Source organism: Trachinotus anak, unplaced genomic scaffold (assembly GCF_046630095.1).
Source record: "Trachinotus anak isolate AG129_WGS33_773 ecotype Australia unplaced genomic scaffold, CSIRO_AGI_Tana_v1 ptg000019l, whole genome shotgun sequence".
Taxonomy (NCBI): Eukaryota; Metazoa; Chordata; class Actinopteri; order Carangiformes; family Carangidae; genus Trachinotus; species Trachinotus anak.
Window position 1 is genome coordinate 173,797 of NW_027273870.1, and position 17,207 is coordinate 191,003.

At 43.0% G+C, this 17,207-nt stretch overlaps 1 protein-coding gene across 1 annotated transcript in view; it reads right to left on the reverse strand.

The window, feature by feature from the left end:
- Window positions 1-572: 572 nt before the first annotated feature.
- Window positions 573-17,207, reverse strand: part of LOC139635807 (phospholipid phosphatase-related protein type 5-like) — a 47,284-nt gene continuing 30,649 nt past the window's right edge. The window contains exons 8-12 of the mRNA XM_071503294.1: window positions 5,019-5,139; window positions 4,357-4,607; window positions 3,576-3,752; window positions 2,822-2,952; window positions 573-2,535 (exon numbers count right to left, since the gene is read on the reverse strand). Of these exons, the coding sequence (XP_071359395.1) occupies window positions 2,427-2,535; window positions 2,822-2,952; window positions 3,576-3,752; window positions 4,357-4,607; window positions 5,019-5,139 (789 nt within the window). The 3' untranslated portion in view covers window positions 573-2,426. The remainder of the gene's footprint in view (window positions 2,536-2,821; window positions 2,953-3,575; window positions 3,753-4,356; window positions 4,608-5,018; window positions 5,140-17,207) is intronic.

Below are 17,207 nucleotides of genomic sequence, written 5' to 3' on the forward strand. Positions count from 1 at the left end.
GCAGCTGGCCACTAAGAGGCAGTACTTTCCCGTTATTGTGTCCCACTTCCTCACAACCCACCATTGTAATGCGTTTACATTGGAAAAGTGATGTCAGTGCGCACAGTAAACACACAGAGAAGATCCGGAGCAACTCACTGCTGCACAACATTTTGTTCTCTCTTTGAGAACTTTGACAAACTGTGAGCTGTAATATATTGTATAATATTAATAATATTAATATGTTATTAAATTGTGACAAAGCTCCACTGATTTCAGTCTGTTAGTGTAAAACACAGACAGATCTTTTTGTGGAAAAGTATTTGACATTTCAGTGAAGCAGCATTTGTTCTGACTGACTCAAAGGTGGAGTGAAAAGCTGGTCTTCATAGAGAGGAGGAGACGGGACACAGCTTCAATCAGGGGATAACTGCACGTTTAAAGAGTCTGTGATCGGGGAAATTCATAATGTTACTCATCAAAACAGAACTGGAGAGAAAGGTTCAAACCCTGGTCCCCGTCTCACCTCCAGCCAATCACAGTCCAACGCTCACTTTAAACAAAGCAAATGAAAGATGTAATTCAGGCAGTAATGTGTGATAATTGTAATTTATTTTGGTAAATAAATACAAAACAGACATTTTAACATGAAAATAACATTATTTGGACAGTTATGGTGTTCCCTATCTCTTCAGCTGTTTACCAAAAAAAAAAAAAAAATCAGACTGAAAAGTTCGACTGTAGGTCTCAAAGCGATAATGAGCACCTACTTTTATACCAGGCATTGTTAGGATGCCTTGGCAGGGGTCCTTTGAAGGCCTGCAGTTACACACAAGCACAAGTGTGTAATTATAGCAGCTACCTTTGACAGTTTCACTTTAAAAAAACAGATTAAAATTAACAGTTATGCTGCCATACAATGTGCTCATTATTAACATACACACAAGTCCCAGAAAGCGCGTGCGCGCACACACACACACACACACACACACACACACACACACACACACACACACACACACACACACACACGCTTAATAAAACCATAGCAATGTTTTCTTTATATATAGCCCACTGTGTACTCTCGGACTGGTGTCACCTGTCTGCAGTGTCCCTGTGAACTGAGCAGAACCAAAGCAAACACACTTCTCCTCTGAGCTACATCCTGCTCCACATCCTGCTCCCAAACACAGCTTCAGGCTTCACACTGTTCACACAAGTTCAACATAATGATAGTGTTGTATATACTGCGTAAAGAAACCTATTTACTGTACAAAACTATACAAAACACAGAGATCCTCCCTCTGTGTCACACACTGGTCTGTGCCACTGGATTTATAGACGATGATGATGATGATGATGATGAAGGACTGAAGCAGGGAAAACAAAGACGCACTGGACAGGACAGTAGCAAACTGATCATTACCACTCCTACAACACATTCATTTAGAAACACAATGTGCAGGTGATACAGAGGATAGTGTCCTGTATTTAGATAAAGGTCGTTTGAAAGGAAAAGAAGAAGAAACAGGAGAAGGTGAACTGTTTGGAAACTCCACATGAGAGGAGGCAAATCATAAAACTTTCACATCATGGATGTAGAACCTACAGATAATTACAACACACACACACACACACACACACACACACACACACCTGAATAGTAAGTAGCTAAAAGACGTCTGTCTGATGAATTAACTGAAGCTCCAGAACAAATGTGGAATCACAAGCACAGTTCTAGTGTGTGTGTAAATCTCCTTTCTATCACTTCACACAATATACAGCAACAGATCAAACCAGTCTCCCCCTGAAACTAATACGATACAACACAGTCTCCTGAACGCTAAATCTGTTCACCTGTGCTGTCATTTACAGCAGAGCTTTCCTCTCTGGCAGCGTCTCTCGTTTCTGTCCCATAAGACTCAACAGAACCTGCAGTTTGATCTTTGTTTTTAATGTTGTCCTGTGGTTTTTTTATTGTCCTGAGTTTTAGAAAATGGTCTTTTGAGGATGATCCACTTGTGATTGTGATTTTCCTCCGTCCCCAACCCCTCAGCTCCGCTGAGTTTTCATTTCAGTGTTCAGTGTTTTATCAAGTCTTCACCAGCCAACAGTCTTTACAGTCACTGTAGAGGAAAAAGGACCAGGGAGCAGGACACAGTATTGCTTCAACGGCTCTGGCTTTGGCAAGTCTTTCATTGGCACCCAAAAGAAAAGGGAGGCCATCTCGGAGGACAGACAGGACAGAACAGGACAGACGGACAGGTCCCCATCTCCTATTGGTCCTTAGCAGATGACAGGTTTCAGCCAGGCTCGCCATGTGCACATGTCGCTGTCTTGTTTCCTGTCACTGGTGGACCTTCACACCTGGGTTGACTTGACTCGTCGGAGAGGATGTCGTCCGTTGGGGTGGGCGGGGCAGGGTGGGGGGCATTCAGAGGGCAGGTCTAGACTGCGCTGGTGAGGCAACGCCGTGAGGGGAGGAGAACATCGGGAGGGGCGGGGGACGGGATTGGCTGATGGTCATGTGATCTCAGAATACGGTAGCCCTGGAGCCTGACAGAGGTGAAAGGAAAGAGCGAAGTTAAGGAGACAGAGAAGGAGGGAAGGAAAGAACAGAAACATCTGGGAGGTTAAAACCTGAAGGAACAGTAAGAAAACTGCAGAATGACGACGTCGAGACAAGAAAAGGTGCAAACAACAGATATCAGACAGAGAGAAGCATGTAGAAAACTTTCCTGTGTGACGAGACGACCAACATCTAAATATCAGTATCTGCCTCTGTCAATCACTCTGATTGTTTATCAATGTCCCCCACTCCCTTACCTGGAGGCCACTTAACTTTTCGAGTGGACTCTCCACACGGGGCAGGCTGAGCAGAGGGAGCCCGATGGAGGGCTCTGGACGCTGTGGAGGCGGAGGAGCCGGCGCCGCTATCTGGGTTGGCTGAAAATTGTTGATCACGCACGACACCTGATGGAGAGCGAAGAACAGAGGTGAAATGACAAGGAGGGGGGAGACCGGCTCCCCTGCTCTACAGAGGGGGAGGATTTTCTGGTGGGAACTGTTGTGTGCATGGAAACAGACTCTGAAGAGGGCACTTACAGTATGAGAGGCAGAGATAAAAGAAAGCCGGAGGAACAATGAATTGTGGGAGGAGGCGCTGAGAGGAAGCTGTAGTCTTCAGGAAGAACCACAGGCAGCACTTTGATGTCGGAAGTTAACAACGTTCCTACAAGTTTTACTGGAAAATTGACTCAGGCCAAAAGGTCCAAGGTTTAATGAGATTATTGTGACTATGTGCCTTCAAATCCATCTGCTCACATTCATAGGTGCAGCAGTGTGTGTGTGTGTGTGTATGTGTGTGTGTGTGTGTGTGCGTGCGTGCGCTATCTCGTCTCCAGTTCATCCTCCCACCATCTCTCCCGCCCCCCCACATGACGCCAACACTGCTCTCCCTGCATTTTTCTCCCTTCATCATACAAATCGTTTTCTAGTGTTTCCCCGTCCGTCGTCTGTTTTCCATCCATCTACCACTATTGATCCATCTCTTCCTCCACCCTCCTCTGCCCCCCCCTCCCTCCTCTCCCCCTCACCAGGAAGGCAGCGATGGCCCCGCCGGTGACGAACCCAGCCAGGACATCGTTCCAGTGGTTCCTGTGTTCAGTGACCCTCACGACCCCCACCAGCACGGCCAGAGACAGCAGCACCAGGCACAGGGTGGGCTTGGTCAGACGGGTCCCTTTGGTCCGGAACACCAGGGTCACGTACATCTGGAAGACAGAAACACAGGTGAGGTGAGAAGGCGCAGAATCGACAGGTTCATTCAAACACAGCTTTGCTTGAATTTAGCCACTAGAGGCCGCACTCTGCAGTGATGTCAGAGCCTCTGAGAGGTCTGATGAGAAACAGGACAGAACCATAACACGCTGCTATAGTTCCTCTACTGCCTCTAAAAACAGAAACATGGTCCTGCAATTACAAAGAGGTTTTACAAAGGTTTTTATCGATGCTACATAAATCATAACTACAGTAAATGTTTGAACCAGAAAAGTGTATTTATATAATTTCTACATGTTTACCAAGGGAAATAAAAATCTTCAAAAACAGATTATAACCAGAATAATTCCAGGGTTGATTTGTGTGAAGATTCACTGATGATCACAATAAAAAAAATTTTTTTAGTCAGTTTGTACATTTTAATCTTAAGATGTGTATTTCAGTATGTGGAGAAAACAAATATGAATATGTAAAGTACATTTTTTATGTCTGTATTCATACATCACCTTATCAAGTTTAAATTCAGCTCTATATTGTTCTTTAGTATTTATTTAATTGCATTCATTGCAGATGTAAGAGTCAGACATCGGTTCCTACCACTGTGTAGATGGCTGAATAAAAGCTGAGAGCTGCGTCTTTGGAGGGGAAGGATTTTCGGGCGGACGCCACCAGGTAGGGGTTTCCTGTGCAGGCTCGGCGCTCTGTGATAAACTGCAGCGGAGACTGGCAGCCCAGAGCCGTGTAGTTTGGCTTGCAGGCAGACAGGAAATGAGGCGTCTGGTTTCCTGTCACCACTTGACCAGCGTTGGCAAAGATGGTGGTGGTGAAGAGGCCAAAGGAGTAGACACCTGTGTGAAACAGAGGGACGTAGTGAGGGAGGGAGTGTGTGCATATGTAAACTCAAAAAGAGGTGAATCAATGGGAGAGGTGAGGGCAGGAAACAAATGGCTACGCTGGCTGCTGCCTGTGTGGGAGTCAAAGGCCAGACAGACAAGACTGCTTCGTAACTTCAGTCCATAACTGGGATAAATACAGGCTGCAGAGATGATGAAAAAGATCACAGAACATCAACAGAACAGGACATATAGAGAAAAATTAGTCCACAGTCCCCAAACTAAAGACAAGAGCTCTTTCTGCCCGGTCCACTTCCTGTATGACGGAGGAGAGCTGGTGCGAGTCTTAATGAGCCTTGGCCCCAGAGCACAGAGGCTCAGTTAGTCACAACTAAAGAACCTGTGATCTTTAGGACGTCGACTGACCCAGAAAACGTACGATCCTCCGGAGGAGAGGGTTGAAGTAGCAGCAGTCGGCGGTCACTATGGTCTTCTCCTGAGCTCCCTCCGTCTTCACAAAGAAACTGGTCACTTCCCCGATCAGAATCTGGTGCACAGACAGAGACAGAGACCACAGACAGACAGCAAACGCTGTGCAGTTAGGGGTTGATCAGCTTCAGTTAAAGACACAGAATGATTCATTATTCATTCCTCTGCTTTGTAACAATGGCATTTTTCCTTGGCCAGCTTGCTTTAATTTCCCCTCACCATTATGCTGCATTAGTAAACCCCAATATTAACACCTCCCACTCACTCTCAGCTGTGGGAGTTTCTCAACCTCAAAGTCTCATTTATAGAAACTCTAACTCTGTTTCTCTTTTTTCTGTACAACCTTTACTGAAGCGACATAAAACCATGACTGTACTTGAATTAATGATGTAATGCAGGTTCAGACGTGACATAAATTAAACACATCTGCCATGAAAAACCTGAAATGTATTAGCTAATGTTTTACACCACCCTGCTCAGACCTTCATAAAACCTCCATTACAATTTTACTGTTACACCCCTAACACATTTTGAACACCGGTTTGAAGAACCCCCCCACCAGAAATAAAAAACCAAGCAAATCCTGCAGGACTTTGATCTCTTTTGACAGAGGAATAAATCCACTGAACACCACCAAACACATTCCTGGACACCATTAAACTCTGCATACTATACCTGTGTGAGCAGGGGATCCTGCTGACAGAAGCATGGACAGATGTAGGTTACACACTCATACAATATACATGGCCCAGAGTCAGGAGCGTGGGACGGTGCTGGTGCACCAGAGCTCCCTGCGCTCAGCGTGACAGATGAAGGCTGAGGTTTAAACTAGCATCAAAGTTATGGAGTCAGAACCACCAGAGGAAGGTTCGGTGTGTCTGCATACATTATGTCATGATGTGAGTGCATGTGTTGTTACCAGACGCAGAAGAACAGAAATGTTATGACCACCTTCAAGCTTTTGCATAAATTCACAGTAACATTTGCACCTCAGAAAGTCTCATGCACAGGTGCATTGGATTTACACTCCTGCACACTCCTGTCCTCACTTCATTCACTGCATGGTGGTCCCCAGACCATCATCATGCAAAACACAAACTGTTGAAAGTGAGTACAGGTGATCTACGGTGTGCAGAGCGTCCTGCTGCTTTGAGCCTAACCTGCTGAGTGATTGACAGCAGCCACATAGGACCAGCTGACAGTTGACCATTTTTGTTGTGCATACTTGTCAAATTAGCGCTGGTCAACCATTAGTGGAGAGGTTTGAGGCTGACAACGTGTGTTGCAATAAATATCAAACAGGGTGATGCTGCTGAAGCTCAGCAAACCTTCAAAAGAAATCCAAACCACGGAGACAGAAAAAAACGTTTGAAGTCTTACTGTACTTGAACATTATCATATGTTTTTTATGTTGGCCTCAGGTTCTTCTTCTCTTCTCTTGGACCTGCCTCAACATTATCCTCACCAAGCACGCGCAGATTTGCCTATGATTTATTTATTTTGCAGGATGTTTGTGGGGGGGTCAGCCATAAATCATTATCCCCGAAACTGGTGGAGGTTTGGTACCTTGCTGCAGGCACTTTGGCAGAGCTGGTGGGCACCAGAGATTAGACTGCTGGATTATAAAGTGTAGCTCATTTTTACCTCCAGGCTTCTTCCGAATCACCTCACCCACTGTCCATGATTAAAACGACTCCCACCAAAGGTGCGGCTGAAAGCCTTCAGACAGCCTCATGGTAGATGCCAGCAGCAGGGCTCATTATGTTGTATTGTTAGGCTCTGAATTAAGTGTGTTGGTATTTAGACTAAAATGAGTTTACAACAATTGAAAAAAAAAAAAAAAATCTGTTAAATAATTACAAGCTCTTACAATAATGTAATGGCAAGTCTGGAGCAGCTACCAGTCATTCTGCATTAGAATACAAGAGTGTGAAGAGTAAAAGCATTGGTACAGCCTGGACCTGCACAGAAGGATTTACCCTGAGTCAAAATCAAAAAAAAGAAATTCTGTCTTTTCTTTTCTCTGACTTCTATGAGGCAGCGACTCACTGCATTCCACCATGAAAGCATCCATATCACAGATTTCATCCTGCCACAACAGGGAGAAACTTCATTCATCCACTCCGTCACCGTCTGCTGCAGAGAGCGAGGTGACACCCACTCCCACAGTGCAAGCCAGCGTCATGCCACAGAAGCAGGGATGCTAAAGATCATGGTCATATATAATGCTGTGAAAACTGGTCCTGGCTGGCCCACAGAGGACCTGTACATTTCAGTGTGCTGCTCAAACCTGTTGAGCCCTGTCTGTGCTGATAGAACCAGGGCCACAGTGAAATCCACCAAGCAGGCGAGACCACAAAGGGCTGTGTTTTTTGAGCTTACCTTGAAACACTCAGTTGAGATTTGTGCTGCAGGAAACCAAAGTGTCTTCCCTCATTTCTTTGAAATGGGTTTATTGTGGTATAAAAATGAATCATAGCAACTGTGGGTTTGTGGCAGGAACATGTGTAGTGAGGCGATTACATACTGAACACTGTGAAAACACTCAGAACGGAGTATCTGTGTAGTGTTCATACAAAAGAAAACTATTCAGGCTGACTGTAAGATAAGTTTGATGTCTGCTCTTGTTATAGCTTATGTTAAACTCTGGCAATATTGCTCTGAGTAGCCTTTACTTGTGTGACATAAATATGAAGTAGAAGAAGAGTGGAGGAGACAGCAGCCAGTGGAGTCAGATCGAAGCCAAGGGGTCAGAGGGCATAAGAGACTTGTAAAGGATGTTGTTGGTTATTAATCACTGAAAGAAAAGAGGTTGATCAAAGACCTGTCTACCTGACCTCTTATTCTAAACATCCTGAATTGGTTCAAGCAGCCGTCTCTGTGATATGGCCTTTCCCCCCCCCTTTTTTTTAAAGCAACTGAAGGAAAACTGTCAATTCAAGTGGTGTGTTCATTAAAAAAGGGGAAGAGTCTGCAGGGCAGCATGATGTGTAACCATCATGGCTGCTGTTTGTACCACATACATACAAAATACAAATGTAGTGATGCTGAAAATAAGAAAAGGAAATGAATACTAATATTACAGATTAACTAATACTTGCCCTGCTAATTGACACTTTGCCTCTCTGTGTCTTTTATTGTTTTATGTATGGACAGTACTTTGTAACTCTGTTTTGAAAAGTCCTACATAAATAAAGTTATCATCATCATCATTATTATTATTATTATTATCTGAACTCTGCTGTGAGATCATTTTGTCTTGATGGCACTGAAAACTTGAGTTCAGCTGATCAGGAAATACACAGACCGGAAAGCTGCATCCTTATTTCTACAAAATACCAACAAAAATTCCTCTAACCTGGATTAACTTTATTTCTTACATTGAATTAGATGTAACTGTCAATTCATCATAACCCAAGTGTGCTGTAATTTAAAGCTGTTTTTATAGATAACTGTGACATCCATTGGTAATTATAACCATTTACCAGTTAATGTCTATATTGTATGATGATATTTTATGCATATAGACATAGAATCAATATTACTCAATGAATATAGATAGTGGTCTGACAACATTAACTCTATAGAAATGTCTTTTACTCTCTCTTATTTACATTGCCCTATCTCCATACTTTGCTTTAAACTCCTTGAAGACAACATCAAACCGTAGGAATCAGGTTCAGAGAGGCTGAAGGGAATGTGGGAGCAGAGAGGGAGGAATGTTTCTGATGTGAATATCTACACATTTGTTAATAATACAGAAGCTCCTGCTGTTGAAGACGACTCTCTAAACATACATCAGCAGCACTGTTCATCATCATTTTACAGCCCGTGTCGAATCATATATAACATGGGGCACTGAACGGTCGTTACTTTCCTCTCTCCCTGCTCCACGCTGTGATGGAGAATAGAGTCTCCGTCCCCATTAGGGAAGCGGTTGCCATGTCCACCCCTTTATCATTCGCTCAATTACTTTTTTCAAGTACTCCCAAGCTAATGTGTTCACATCGATATTCAATGATGATGGGCTCCCACTGTGCTGGTACATGCTACATTTCACCTACAGCCATGTATTCAACAGTGTCAGTTCTAATCCCTTTTCATACTGATCACACTGAAAGTTTACTTCCTGCTGCTTTACTGAACATCCACTTTCATTACAATAAAAGGTCTGTAATAGAAAAAATATAAAAATGTATTGATAGGACAAGGCTTTCAAGTACCTAGGTTCTCTCCAGCAGCTTGTATTTCAGAAATCTCTGTATGCTAATCAATATTAATACAAAAAATGAAAACACAATCTCTTGATCTTTTACTGGTGCAAAGCTTTCAGATATTTTTCATGGCAGCTCTGTGGTTATTCTGATATTAAAATAACAGCTGATAGAGAGAATGAAAGTTGAACTGGAAGCTCACAAGTTTTCAAGTCCTGTAACTGGCAAGGTTTCACAGTGAATAACACAAATAACAAATCTCACGAATGTGTCACTGGAAATTTCTCCTGATTTTACAAAGCATGTCCTGGACTGGAGCCAGACACAACACACATCTGTTACAGACATGACAAACGTGTATCACACTCGGTGTTTAAAGCTGCAGTAATCAATAATCTTATATTAACTATGGATAAAACGACTGTGTGTAATGTGATCGGTGCCGCTTGTAGTGACAAACTCACAAAGAATTATCATCTGACTGGTTCCCATCAGCTCTACAGAGTAGTTTTTTTTACATACAGACCACAGAGGAAGGTTTGTGTTGAGTAATATTGCTGGTATGACATCAAAATGACACAAGCAGGTCTTTTCTCTATTTTTATTTTTTATTTAAAAAAATAGGTGGGACGCCTAATCTCTACGTGCTGCGTCTCACCCGTGTCTCACGCAGGCAGCGTGTACACACGTTCACGTGGGCGCCAAAATGAAAACCAAGAGGTTCCACAGCTGCCACGCACACGCAACACATGCAGTGTGTCTCTTACGTTAGGAGTAGCTGTAAATAAATGCTGCGCTCCTCGGGACCAGAGACACACTACAGTTTGAAGTGAAGGGGGTTAGCCCCGAAGTTTGGATCAACTTCACCCCTGAAAAAGCACATAAGTCTCCTGTGTTCCCCGAATACGGTCTGGGAGCTGAAGCAGGAAAGGTTAACAACAACTGCATGCATGTTTAGAGTGAATATTGTAGCTACAGTGTTTATGCTAACATACAGAGGTGCGCAAAAAAAGTTTTGTTACATCAAATTGCGATTCTATCCCTACCCACTCAAAATCAATTCATACATTTGAAAGAAATGTATTCATATTTTTATAATTCACTGTGTCGGTTTTCACCTCATTGGCGTGAGCAGCAAGAAAGTGCAGTGTGAGCGATGGAAAACAAAGGAAAAAGTAATTCAGTCTTTACTGAAGATAAGTGTTAGGACACGTTTCGGATTTTATAAGAGAGAGAAATACAACTGCAGTGGCAGCAACACAGTGGACACAGCCTGCGTGAACACACACATTTTGTTGGCTCTAATCCGTTAACATGGCCACTGAAAAAAAAACAATGCACAGCCAGTGTGTTCCTGGCCTTAAACAAACCTCTGACCATCATATGAAATATACACCATCATATACTATACACTATGACTTATTACTGTCATGTTGAAACTTAATCTTGAGATTTTCTGAATCATGCACCACTACTAACATACAATCAAACAGATGTGCTGTAATATATGTATTTTGAAAATGATATAATGAAAATTAGCTAATTTGGAGCAAATACCTGTAATTTCTGACAGTTTATGACACTGAAACACTGAGTGATCAGAGTGAAAAATCAGTTTAAAATCAAACATGACATTAAAATTCCCTGCTGCCTCAAAAACAGCAGTGTGGCTCTCTGTCTAATGGCTGTTATGCAGACCAAGGCTTCATTTCAGCAGAAACAACACAGGGACATTAACAGTAAATGCCATTTGACATTTACAGTACAGCTCCTGCAACCTGTGTCATTATCTTTTTGTCACAGTTTTTTAGACAATAAGGAGTACACAAGCACATGCCAACATGTTAGCAAGCAAAAAGAAGTGAAATTACACAGATTCAATACCAGCTAACAATATGACACCTGGCTGAGAAGCACAGGGTAAGAAAAAGGTCTGAAAGGTCTACAAACACCAGGTATTCCCTAATAGAGAGTTAATGAAAAAAGATAGGGGAAAATAAACAAATAATATGTGTATGAGTTTGTGTGTCTTTGTGAGAAAAGGAAGAAAAGATATTAGGAGGCAAGAGGAGCTGACAAGATGAAAACAAGCCACAACTGTGAGTAAGATTAGATCGACATTCAGGGATCCTGCAACACAAAACAACACAAAACACAACAGATTTCCACTGCCTCCAAAGTAATAAGCTGCCTCTAATGGAGGGAGGATGATGAGGTCATTTCAGAGTTTTTTTCCTGGGCATTTCTTTTTAATTTGTAATGGCTGCAGTAAGAGAGAGAGGAAAGTCGGAAGAGAGGGGATGACATGCAGCAAATAGCCTCGGGTTGGTCTCAAACCCGAGGACTGAGCCTGCACAGTAAACACTCTACCAGGTGAACCAGCACCATTTCAGAGTATTTTTGAAATTCAGTGGATATTTTGAGGTTCAGAGTAGTGCGGACTGTCAGCGAACCAACACATGACCACAGCTGAAATTCACTTGCATGTCCATACTGAGGTGATTGCTGCCATCTCTCTGTACATCATTAGAAAACATCATGTCAGGATCATAGTCTGTGGCCAGGATTGAGGGTGGATCTGAAAGAGTGTGTTTGAGGCCCTGTGTCTGTGAATGTTACTCTTACAGAACTGGGTCATGATCTCAGTTGTATGAGTCACCAAACTGTGAACTAAAACACTGAAAACTTGAAATGAGGACACTTCACTATCCTCAGGTAATATCTTAGAATTCAGCTAAAGGTTTTGCAGTACACAGCGTTCAGGTGAAAGCAGCAGTGTTGAGTTGAAAGCGACCCTACAGCATTTCCTCCGCTTAAGAAACCATTTCGTCTAAAAAGGATTCAGACAAAGAAAGAGATAAGACCAGAGCACAGGTGGACTGGCCATGGGGGCTATGGGGGTAATCCCGGTCCGCCAGTGGACCGTCAAAATATCCAGAAAGTTTTTTATCATCTCCGTCAGTGTCTTCACCGGCTTCATAAGTGTCTTTATCAGCTCCATCAGCGTTTTTATTGGCTCCCTCAGTGTCATTCAGAATTTCTTTCCCAGTCTGAGCATGGAGCCCATACTGGTCTGGCTTTACTGAGATGCAGAACCCCACGAGCTGTTAAAGAGCTCCCGCGTGACTCAGAACTTTTCTTCTCATGAGTAAGAAACTCGATGCTACATAATGTCACATGTTGGTTTCTTTAGTGACCGGCTATAGCAGCATGATAACATAAGTGGACTTGCTGTTTTTGATCATTTATAGGACCTTTAATATGCAGGAGAAGGTGCTGCGATAGTGTGAAGACGACTGAGCCAAGGGTTCATTGTTAACTTTCACCAAAGTCTTAGTGGAAGATAAAGGTTTATACTCTACTGGAAATCCACTGGAACAAGCTGAAAGTCAGAATTGGCAGCCAATTAGTTTTCAGCAGATATTGACTGTGTTCTGGAGGAAACTGCTGTTTTTTAACTTGTAATTCTTTTATCTTGTCAAAGAGATAAAGAGAGATCTCAGCCAGTCACAGGAGATGGTAAGATACAGACAGACATGTGTATGTAAACACCTGAATAGAGAGGAAGTGAAGCAAAGGAGCCACGGAATGAGATGAAAGAGAGAAAATGGAGGAGTTGATGAATATGACAAAAAAAAGAAAGGTGGATGAAAGACTGACACAAATTTTCTCCTCCTGCCTCAGAGAGCAGAGATCACTTTGTTGAGAAAAGTGGGTTCATGTGTTTGTGCAGGAACGTCTGCGTCTGTACTGCAGAAACAGTTAGTGAGACTTTTTCATCAGTGGGGGAGCAGCTCTGGAGTTTTTCAAGTGCAACCTCTCATCTCTGACAACTACATAGAGAGGGTGAAAGTGTGTCAGTGCAGGGAACAGTAGGGCACAGGGAACTGGAGACTGATGGGAGAAAACCCGGAGGTTGACTGAGTCCTAATTGGCTTTCTTTGAGCTTCTACCTATTGTGACACGGTGACAGTTGATGGTAGGGTGCTCGAGTTATTCAACAAAAGCTGACAATGAGAATCAAAAGGAGAAAAATGTGATGAAAGAAAAGGATGAAAAGGTGATCATAACACACAAGAGCATGTCACAGAAAAACAGTCAGTTGAAAACCTAATTGTACTGAGACAATAGAGCAGCCAACAGGCATCTAATCATGAGTTCAGACTGTACAGAGAAGAACTGTGAACTCGCAGATTTGTTTTAAACATACATGTTAAAATCCTGGATGTTCAGTCGACCATCCATTTTACAGCTCCTCCTATAATAAATACACAGGTGTCTTCAGAGAGGACATCCAGTTGTACACACAGAAACCACATACACAGGGACAGACATCCATCCACACCTTCACGCTGTCTGTCAGCAGCACAGTGTACACACCGTGTACTGTGACTAATAACAGCAATCAGAACAGGAACCAGTGGTGCAGCATTTAATGCCTGTTTGACGTCAAAACATATAAAAAGCAACTCGAGCTTAAGGGAGATTGTGGAAATTTACGCTAATGTAGCCGTGCAATATTTTAATTAATTAATTTTTTTACAGATGTGTTTGTAATTTTCTCGTCCTCGTTAACACCCTGGGGATATTATGTGATCACACTAAATTTAGCTACGCATTTACACCGTGAACTGGTGCACAGTGAATCGTATCTGGTGGATTGTTAAATGCCTATTATGTTTTGGTAATGTGTGTTTCAGTGGAGCCCATCTTCTAGAAATGATGTGATGGTGACTGAAAGCAGCTCTTCACTGCTTATTGTGAGAAGAAACACAAAAACCTTCATGAGGATTATGTCGAGTCTCCATAAAGCTTCTGCAAATATCACATGACATCTGTTGACATTGCTCTACTTTAAACACACACACACACACACACACACACACAAACACACACAGGCAGCCTTCTCACACACCAGCAATGGTAACCATGACAATTCAGCTGCTTCAGCTTCATCATCACCCACACTCTCTCCATCCATCTCCGTCTCTCCGTCTCTCCCTGCTTTTATTCGGTGTTTGGTTTATGTCCGGGCAGCTTTCCCAGGTCTTTGTGGAGGAGAGAGGCGACCAGAACCTTCTCTCTGTTTTCGGTTTATTTCTAAATATCTCTTTTCTGGTACAAATATAATTCGTCCTTTTTGCTCTCTTTCTCCCCCATCACTGTTCAAATCCTGTTCACCCCCAGTCAGGTTTTAACTGCGGTTTGAGGTAGGACCCCGTTCTGCTCTTCATCCAGCTTTCCCTCCATTATTTACTTGTCTCTTTGCATTTTCCTCTTTTTCTGTCCTTATCCTGCTTACTCCCCATCTCTATCTCCACCTCCACATATTCGCCTTGTCCTCCTCTAAGTTGTGTTCTTTCGATCTGCTTCCTCTTAAGAAGAAACAGAGGGATCCGTGGATCAGTGTGGGAAGAGACCTTGCAGCTAAGCTTCCAGACTGAGGGTGTGAGCGTATGGCTGGATTAGGGCTCTCATCTCTGGGATAGAGTGTGTCTTACAGGCTATCACAGTGGGAACGCAGAGCTGGTCAGGCGTATCGACATGGGCCTACATGGCCTGCTGTCTTCATCCCAGTGTGATTGGCAGTGACAGGATAAAGCCATGATTATCCCTTATTATCCCTGCCCTTTTTTCACCGCTCCGTAAGCCCGACTGCTGACACTGATCTGTCTGTCTGCCATTCTCTCAGTCTCTGACTGTCTGTCTCTCAAACACACAGAGCAAGACAGACATGGACAGACAGACAGATGCTGATGATATGTGACTAAACTGATTTTACAATCAAATCTGGCATTTTTGTGAGGGTGGATATTAACTGAACTCGTAATCATAATAAAAATAATGATACACTTATACCAGCAAATGTGAGTCATATTTTCTAAATTCTTGTTTGAGTTTTCCTTAGCTCTTCCAGCTTTTCACCAGTCTCCTGATTCCCACCACTTGCCCCTCGTTCCCGTTGTTCCCCTGTTGCTCGTCCTCAGTGGCCGTCCTCATCTCTGCTGGCCTGATGTGACCATTTATCTGCTTAGCTTTTCTGTTTGGATATGGCAAACCTTTCTATTCTACTTTTGTCACACTAAGTGTTCTTTTAATTCACTGTGTCTGCATCAGGGTGATGCAGTTTAACTTCACATCCTAACTCCTTGTTTTCATTAGCAAACAGAGTCACTGTGAGATGACGACAAATCAGAATATCTGGTCTTGTCGACCTGCAGCGTGAAAGAAGAGTAATTCTTACTATTCTGCTAAAATTCCAGGTGCATTTCATCAGAAACGTTAAGTGACAAATCCACAGAGACGTACAGCGTCTGCTCCTCTTCTTCGTCAAGGCCTCGTCTCATATATACACATGTTAACACTACCACCAGTACACGTGATGCACTGTAATGCCGTACCACCGTGTCTGCAGTGACTGATGCTTTGCAGTGGGAGCTTTATCTCACATCAGCACCAAAACCACTTACACTAAAACTTTCCCTCCTAAAGAGGAACTCATCAGGGGAACTGGTCTCCACAGGATCCAACGTTTGGGACGATGAGAGAACGATGGAAAATTACAATCAACTCTGAAATGTCAGAAGATAAAGGCTGATTGCACAAGTTCTTCTCTCCACAATCTATAGAGATGCTTACCTTACAGTGTGTGTGTGTGAGTGTGTGTGTGTGTGTGTGTGAGCAGATTTCTTCTGGGTTGCTTGTCAAAGATGACAACTCTGATTACAATAACAACAGAAGGTAAATATAGAATCGAGGAAGATGATAAAAAGAACAGGAAAAGCCTGAATATTCTGAACAACATAATTTGTTAAACATTTGCATAACAATGGAGCAGTCAGGGAGCATGTGTGTGTGTGTGTGGGGGGGCGTCTTAATACAGGGGGACTGTGCTGTAGCAGGACTCACCTACAGCCTCCCACCAGAGAAGGAACCAGTTTCCCCATCCAAGTGTTTTTGACAGAGAGAGAAAAACACGTTGCTGGTGACAGTTAGATTTGACATTTCCATCTTATCTCTCAGACATAATCAAGAAGATGGAACTTCGTCATACTGCTGCATGTTACCACAGCAGGGAGGGAGCGAGGCCAGGTGGTTCAGGCTGACGCTCAGTGTGACCTGTCAATTCAAACCTTTAACCTTTATCGACAGATCTTTGACGGATCAGAGGGAACTGGAGAGTCATTGATGGAGGAAGCTCTGCTGAGAGAGAAGCAGAAGTTTTCCTCTTCATATCCATTTTACTATAAATGAAACTAACTGCCACCACTGCAAGACCCACAAACATTACATCACCAGGTTTCCAGCCCTGTCTCTTTCATGAGGATACACAAATCCATTTATCCTGAACAGTTTTGGTATAACCTGCTATTTTATGAGGCAATCATTTGTTTTGTTTTGTTTTTTTCCTTTTCAGCAAACTGCAGAACAAGTTGTCTGAGTGAATATGAATTGTACAGGAAAGTGTGTAAGAGGAAAAGCAGCAGCGACTGAACTGAAAACACATTATCCTGTGGCCGTTTTGCCTGAAGCTGTTGTTGGTGGATTTTCTGCCTCTTCTGGATTTCTATCTGCATGATTGTGGATATTCAGTGCGAAGCAGCATCCCTCCTTGTCATCAGAAACCTTACATTTATTGAAGTTTATGTCTTAGATAACAGGTTTAATTCTGCTGCCAGACTCCAGTGTAGTAGCTCTTGTAATATCTGCAGATGTAAACCACGTTTGACTGTTTCTATGTGGAGAAAACGATAAATCACTGAATAAATAATGTGGACAGTTTCAAAAACAGAGCTCTGTTTTCTGTCCTTCCAGCTCCAGGGGTACTGCCCTGTGGGTCACGCTGACCTTTGACCTCTGCAAAAAGAATCACTGACTTTAGCATCCTGCATTCATTCATATCTGCATCTGC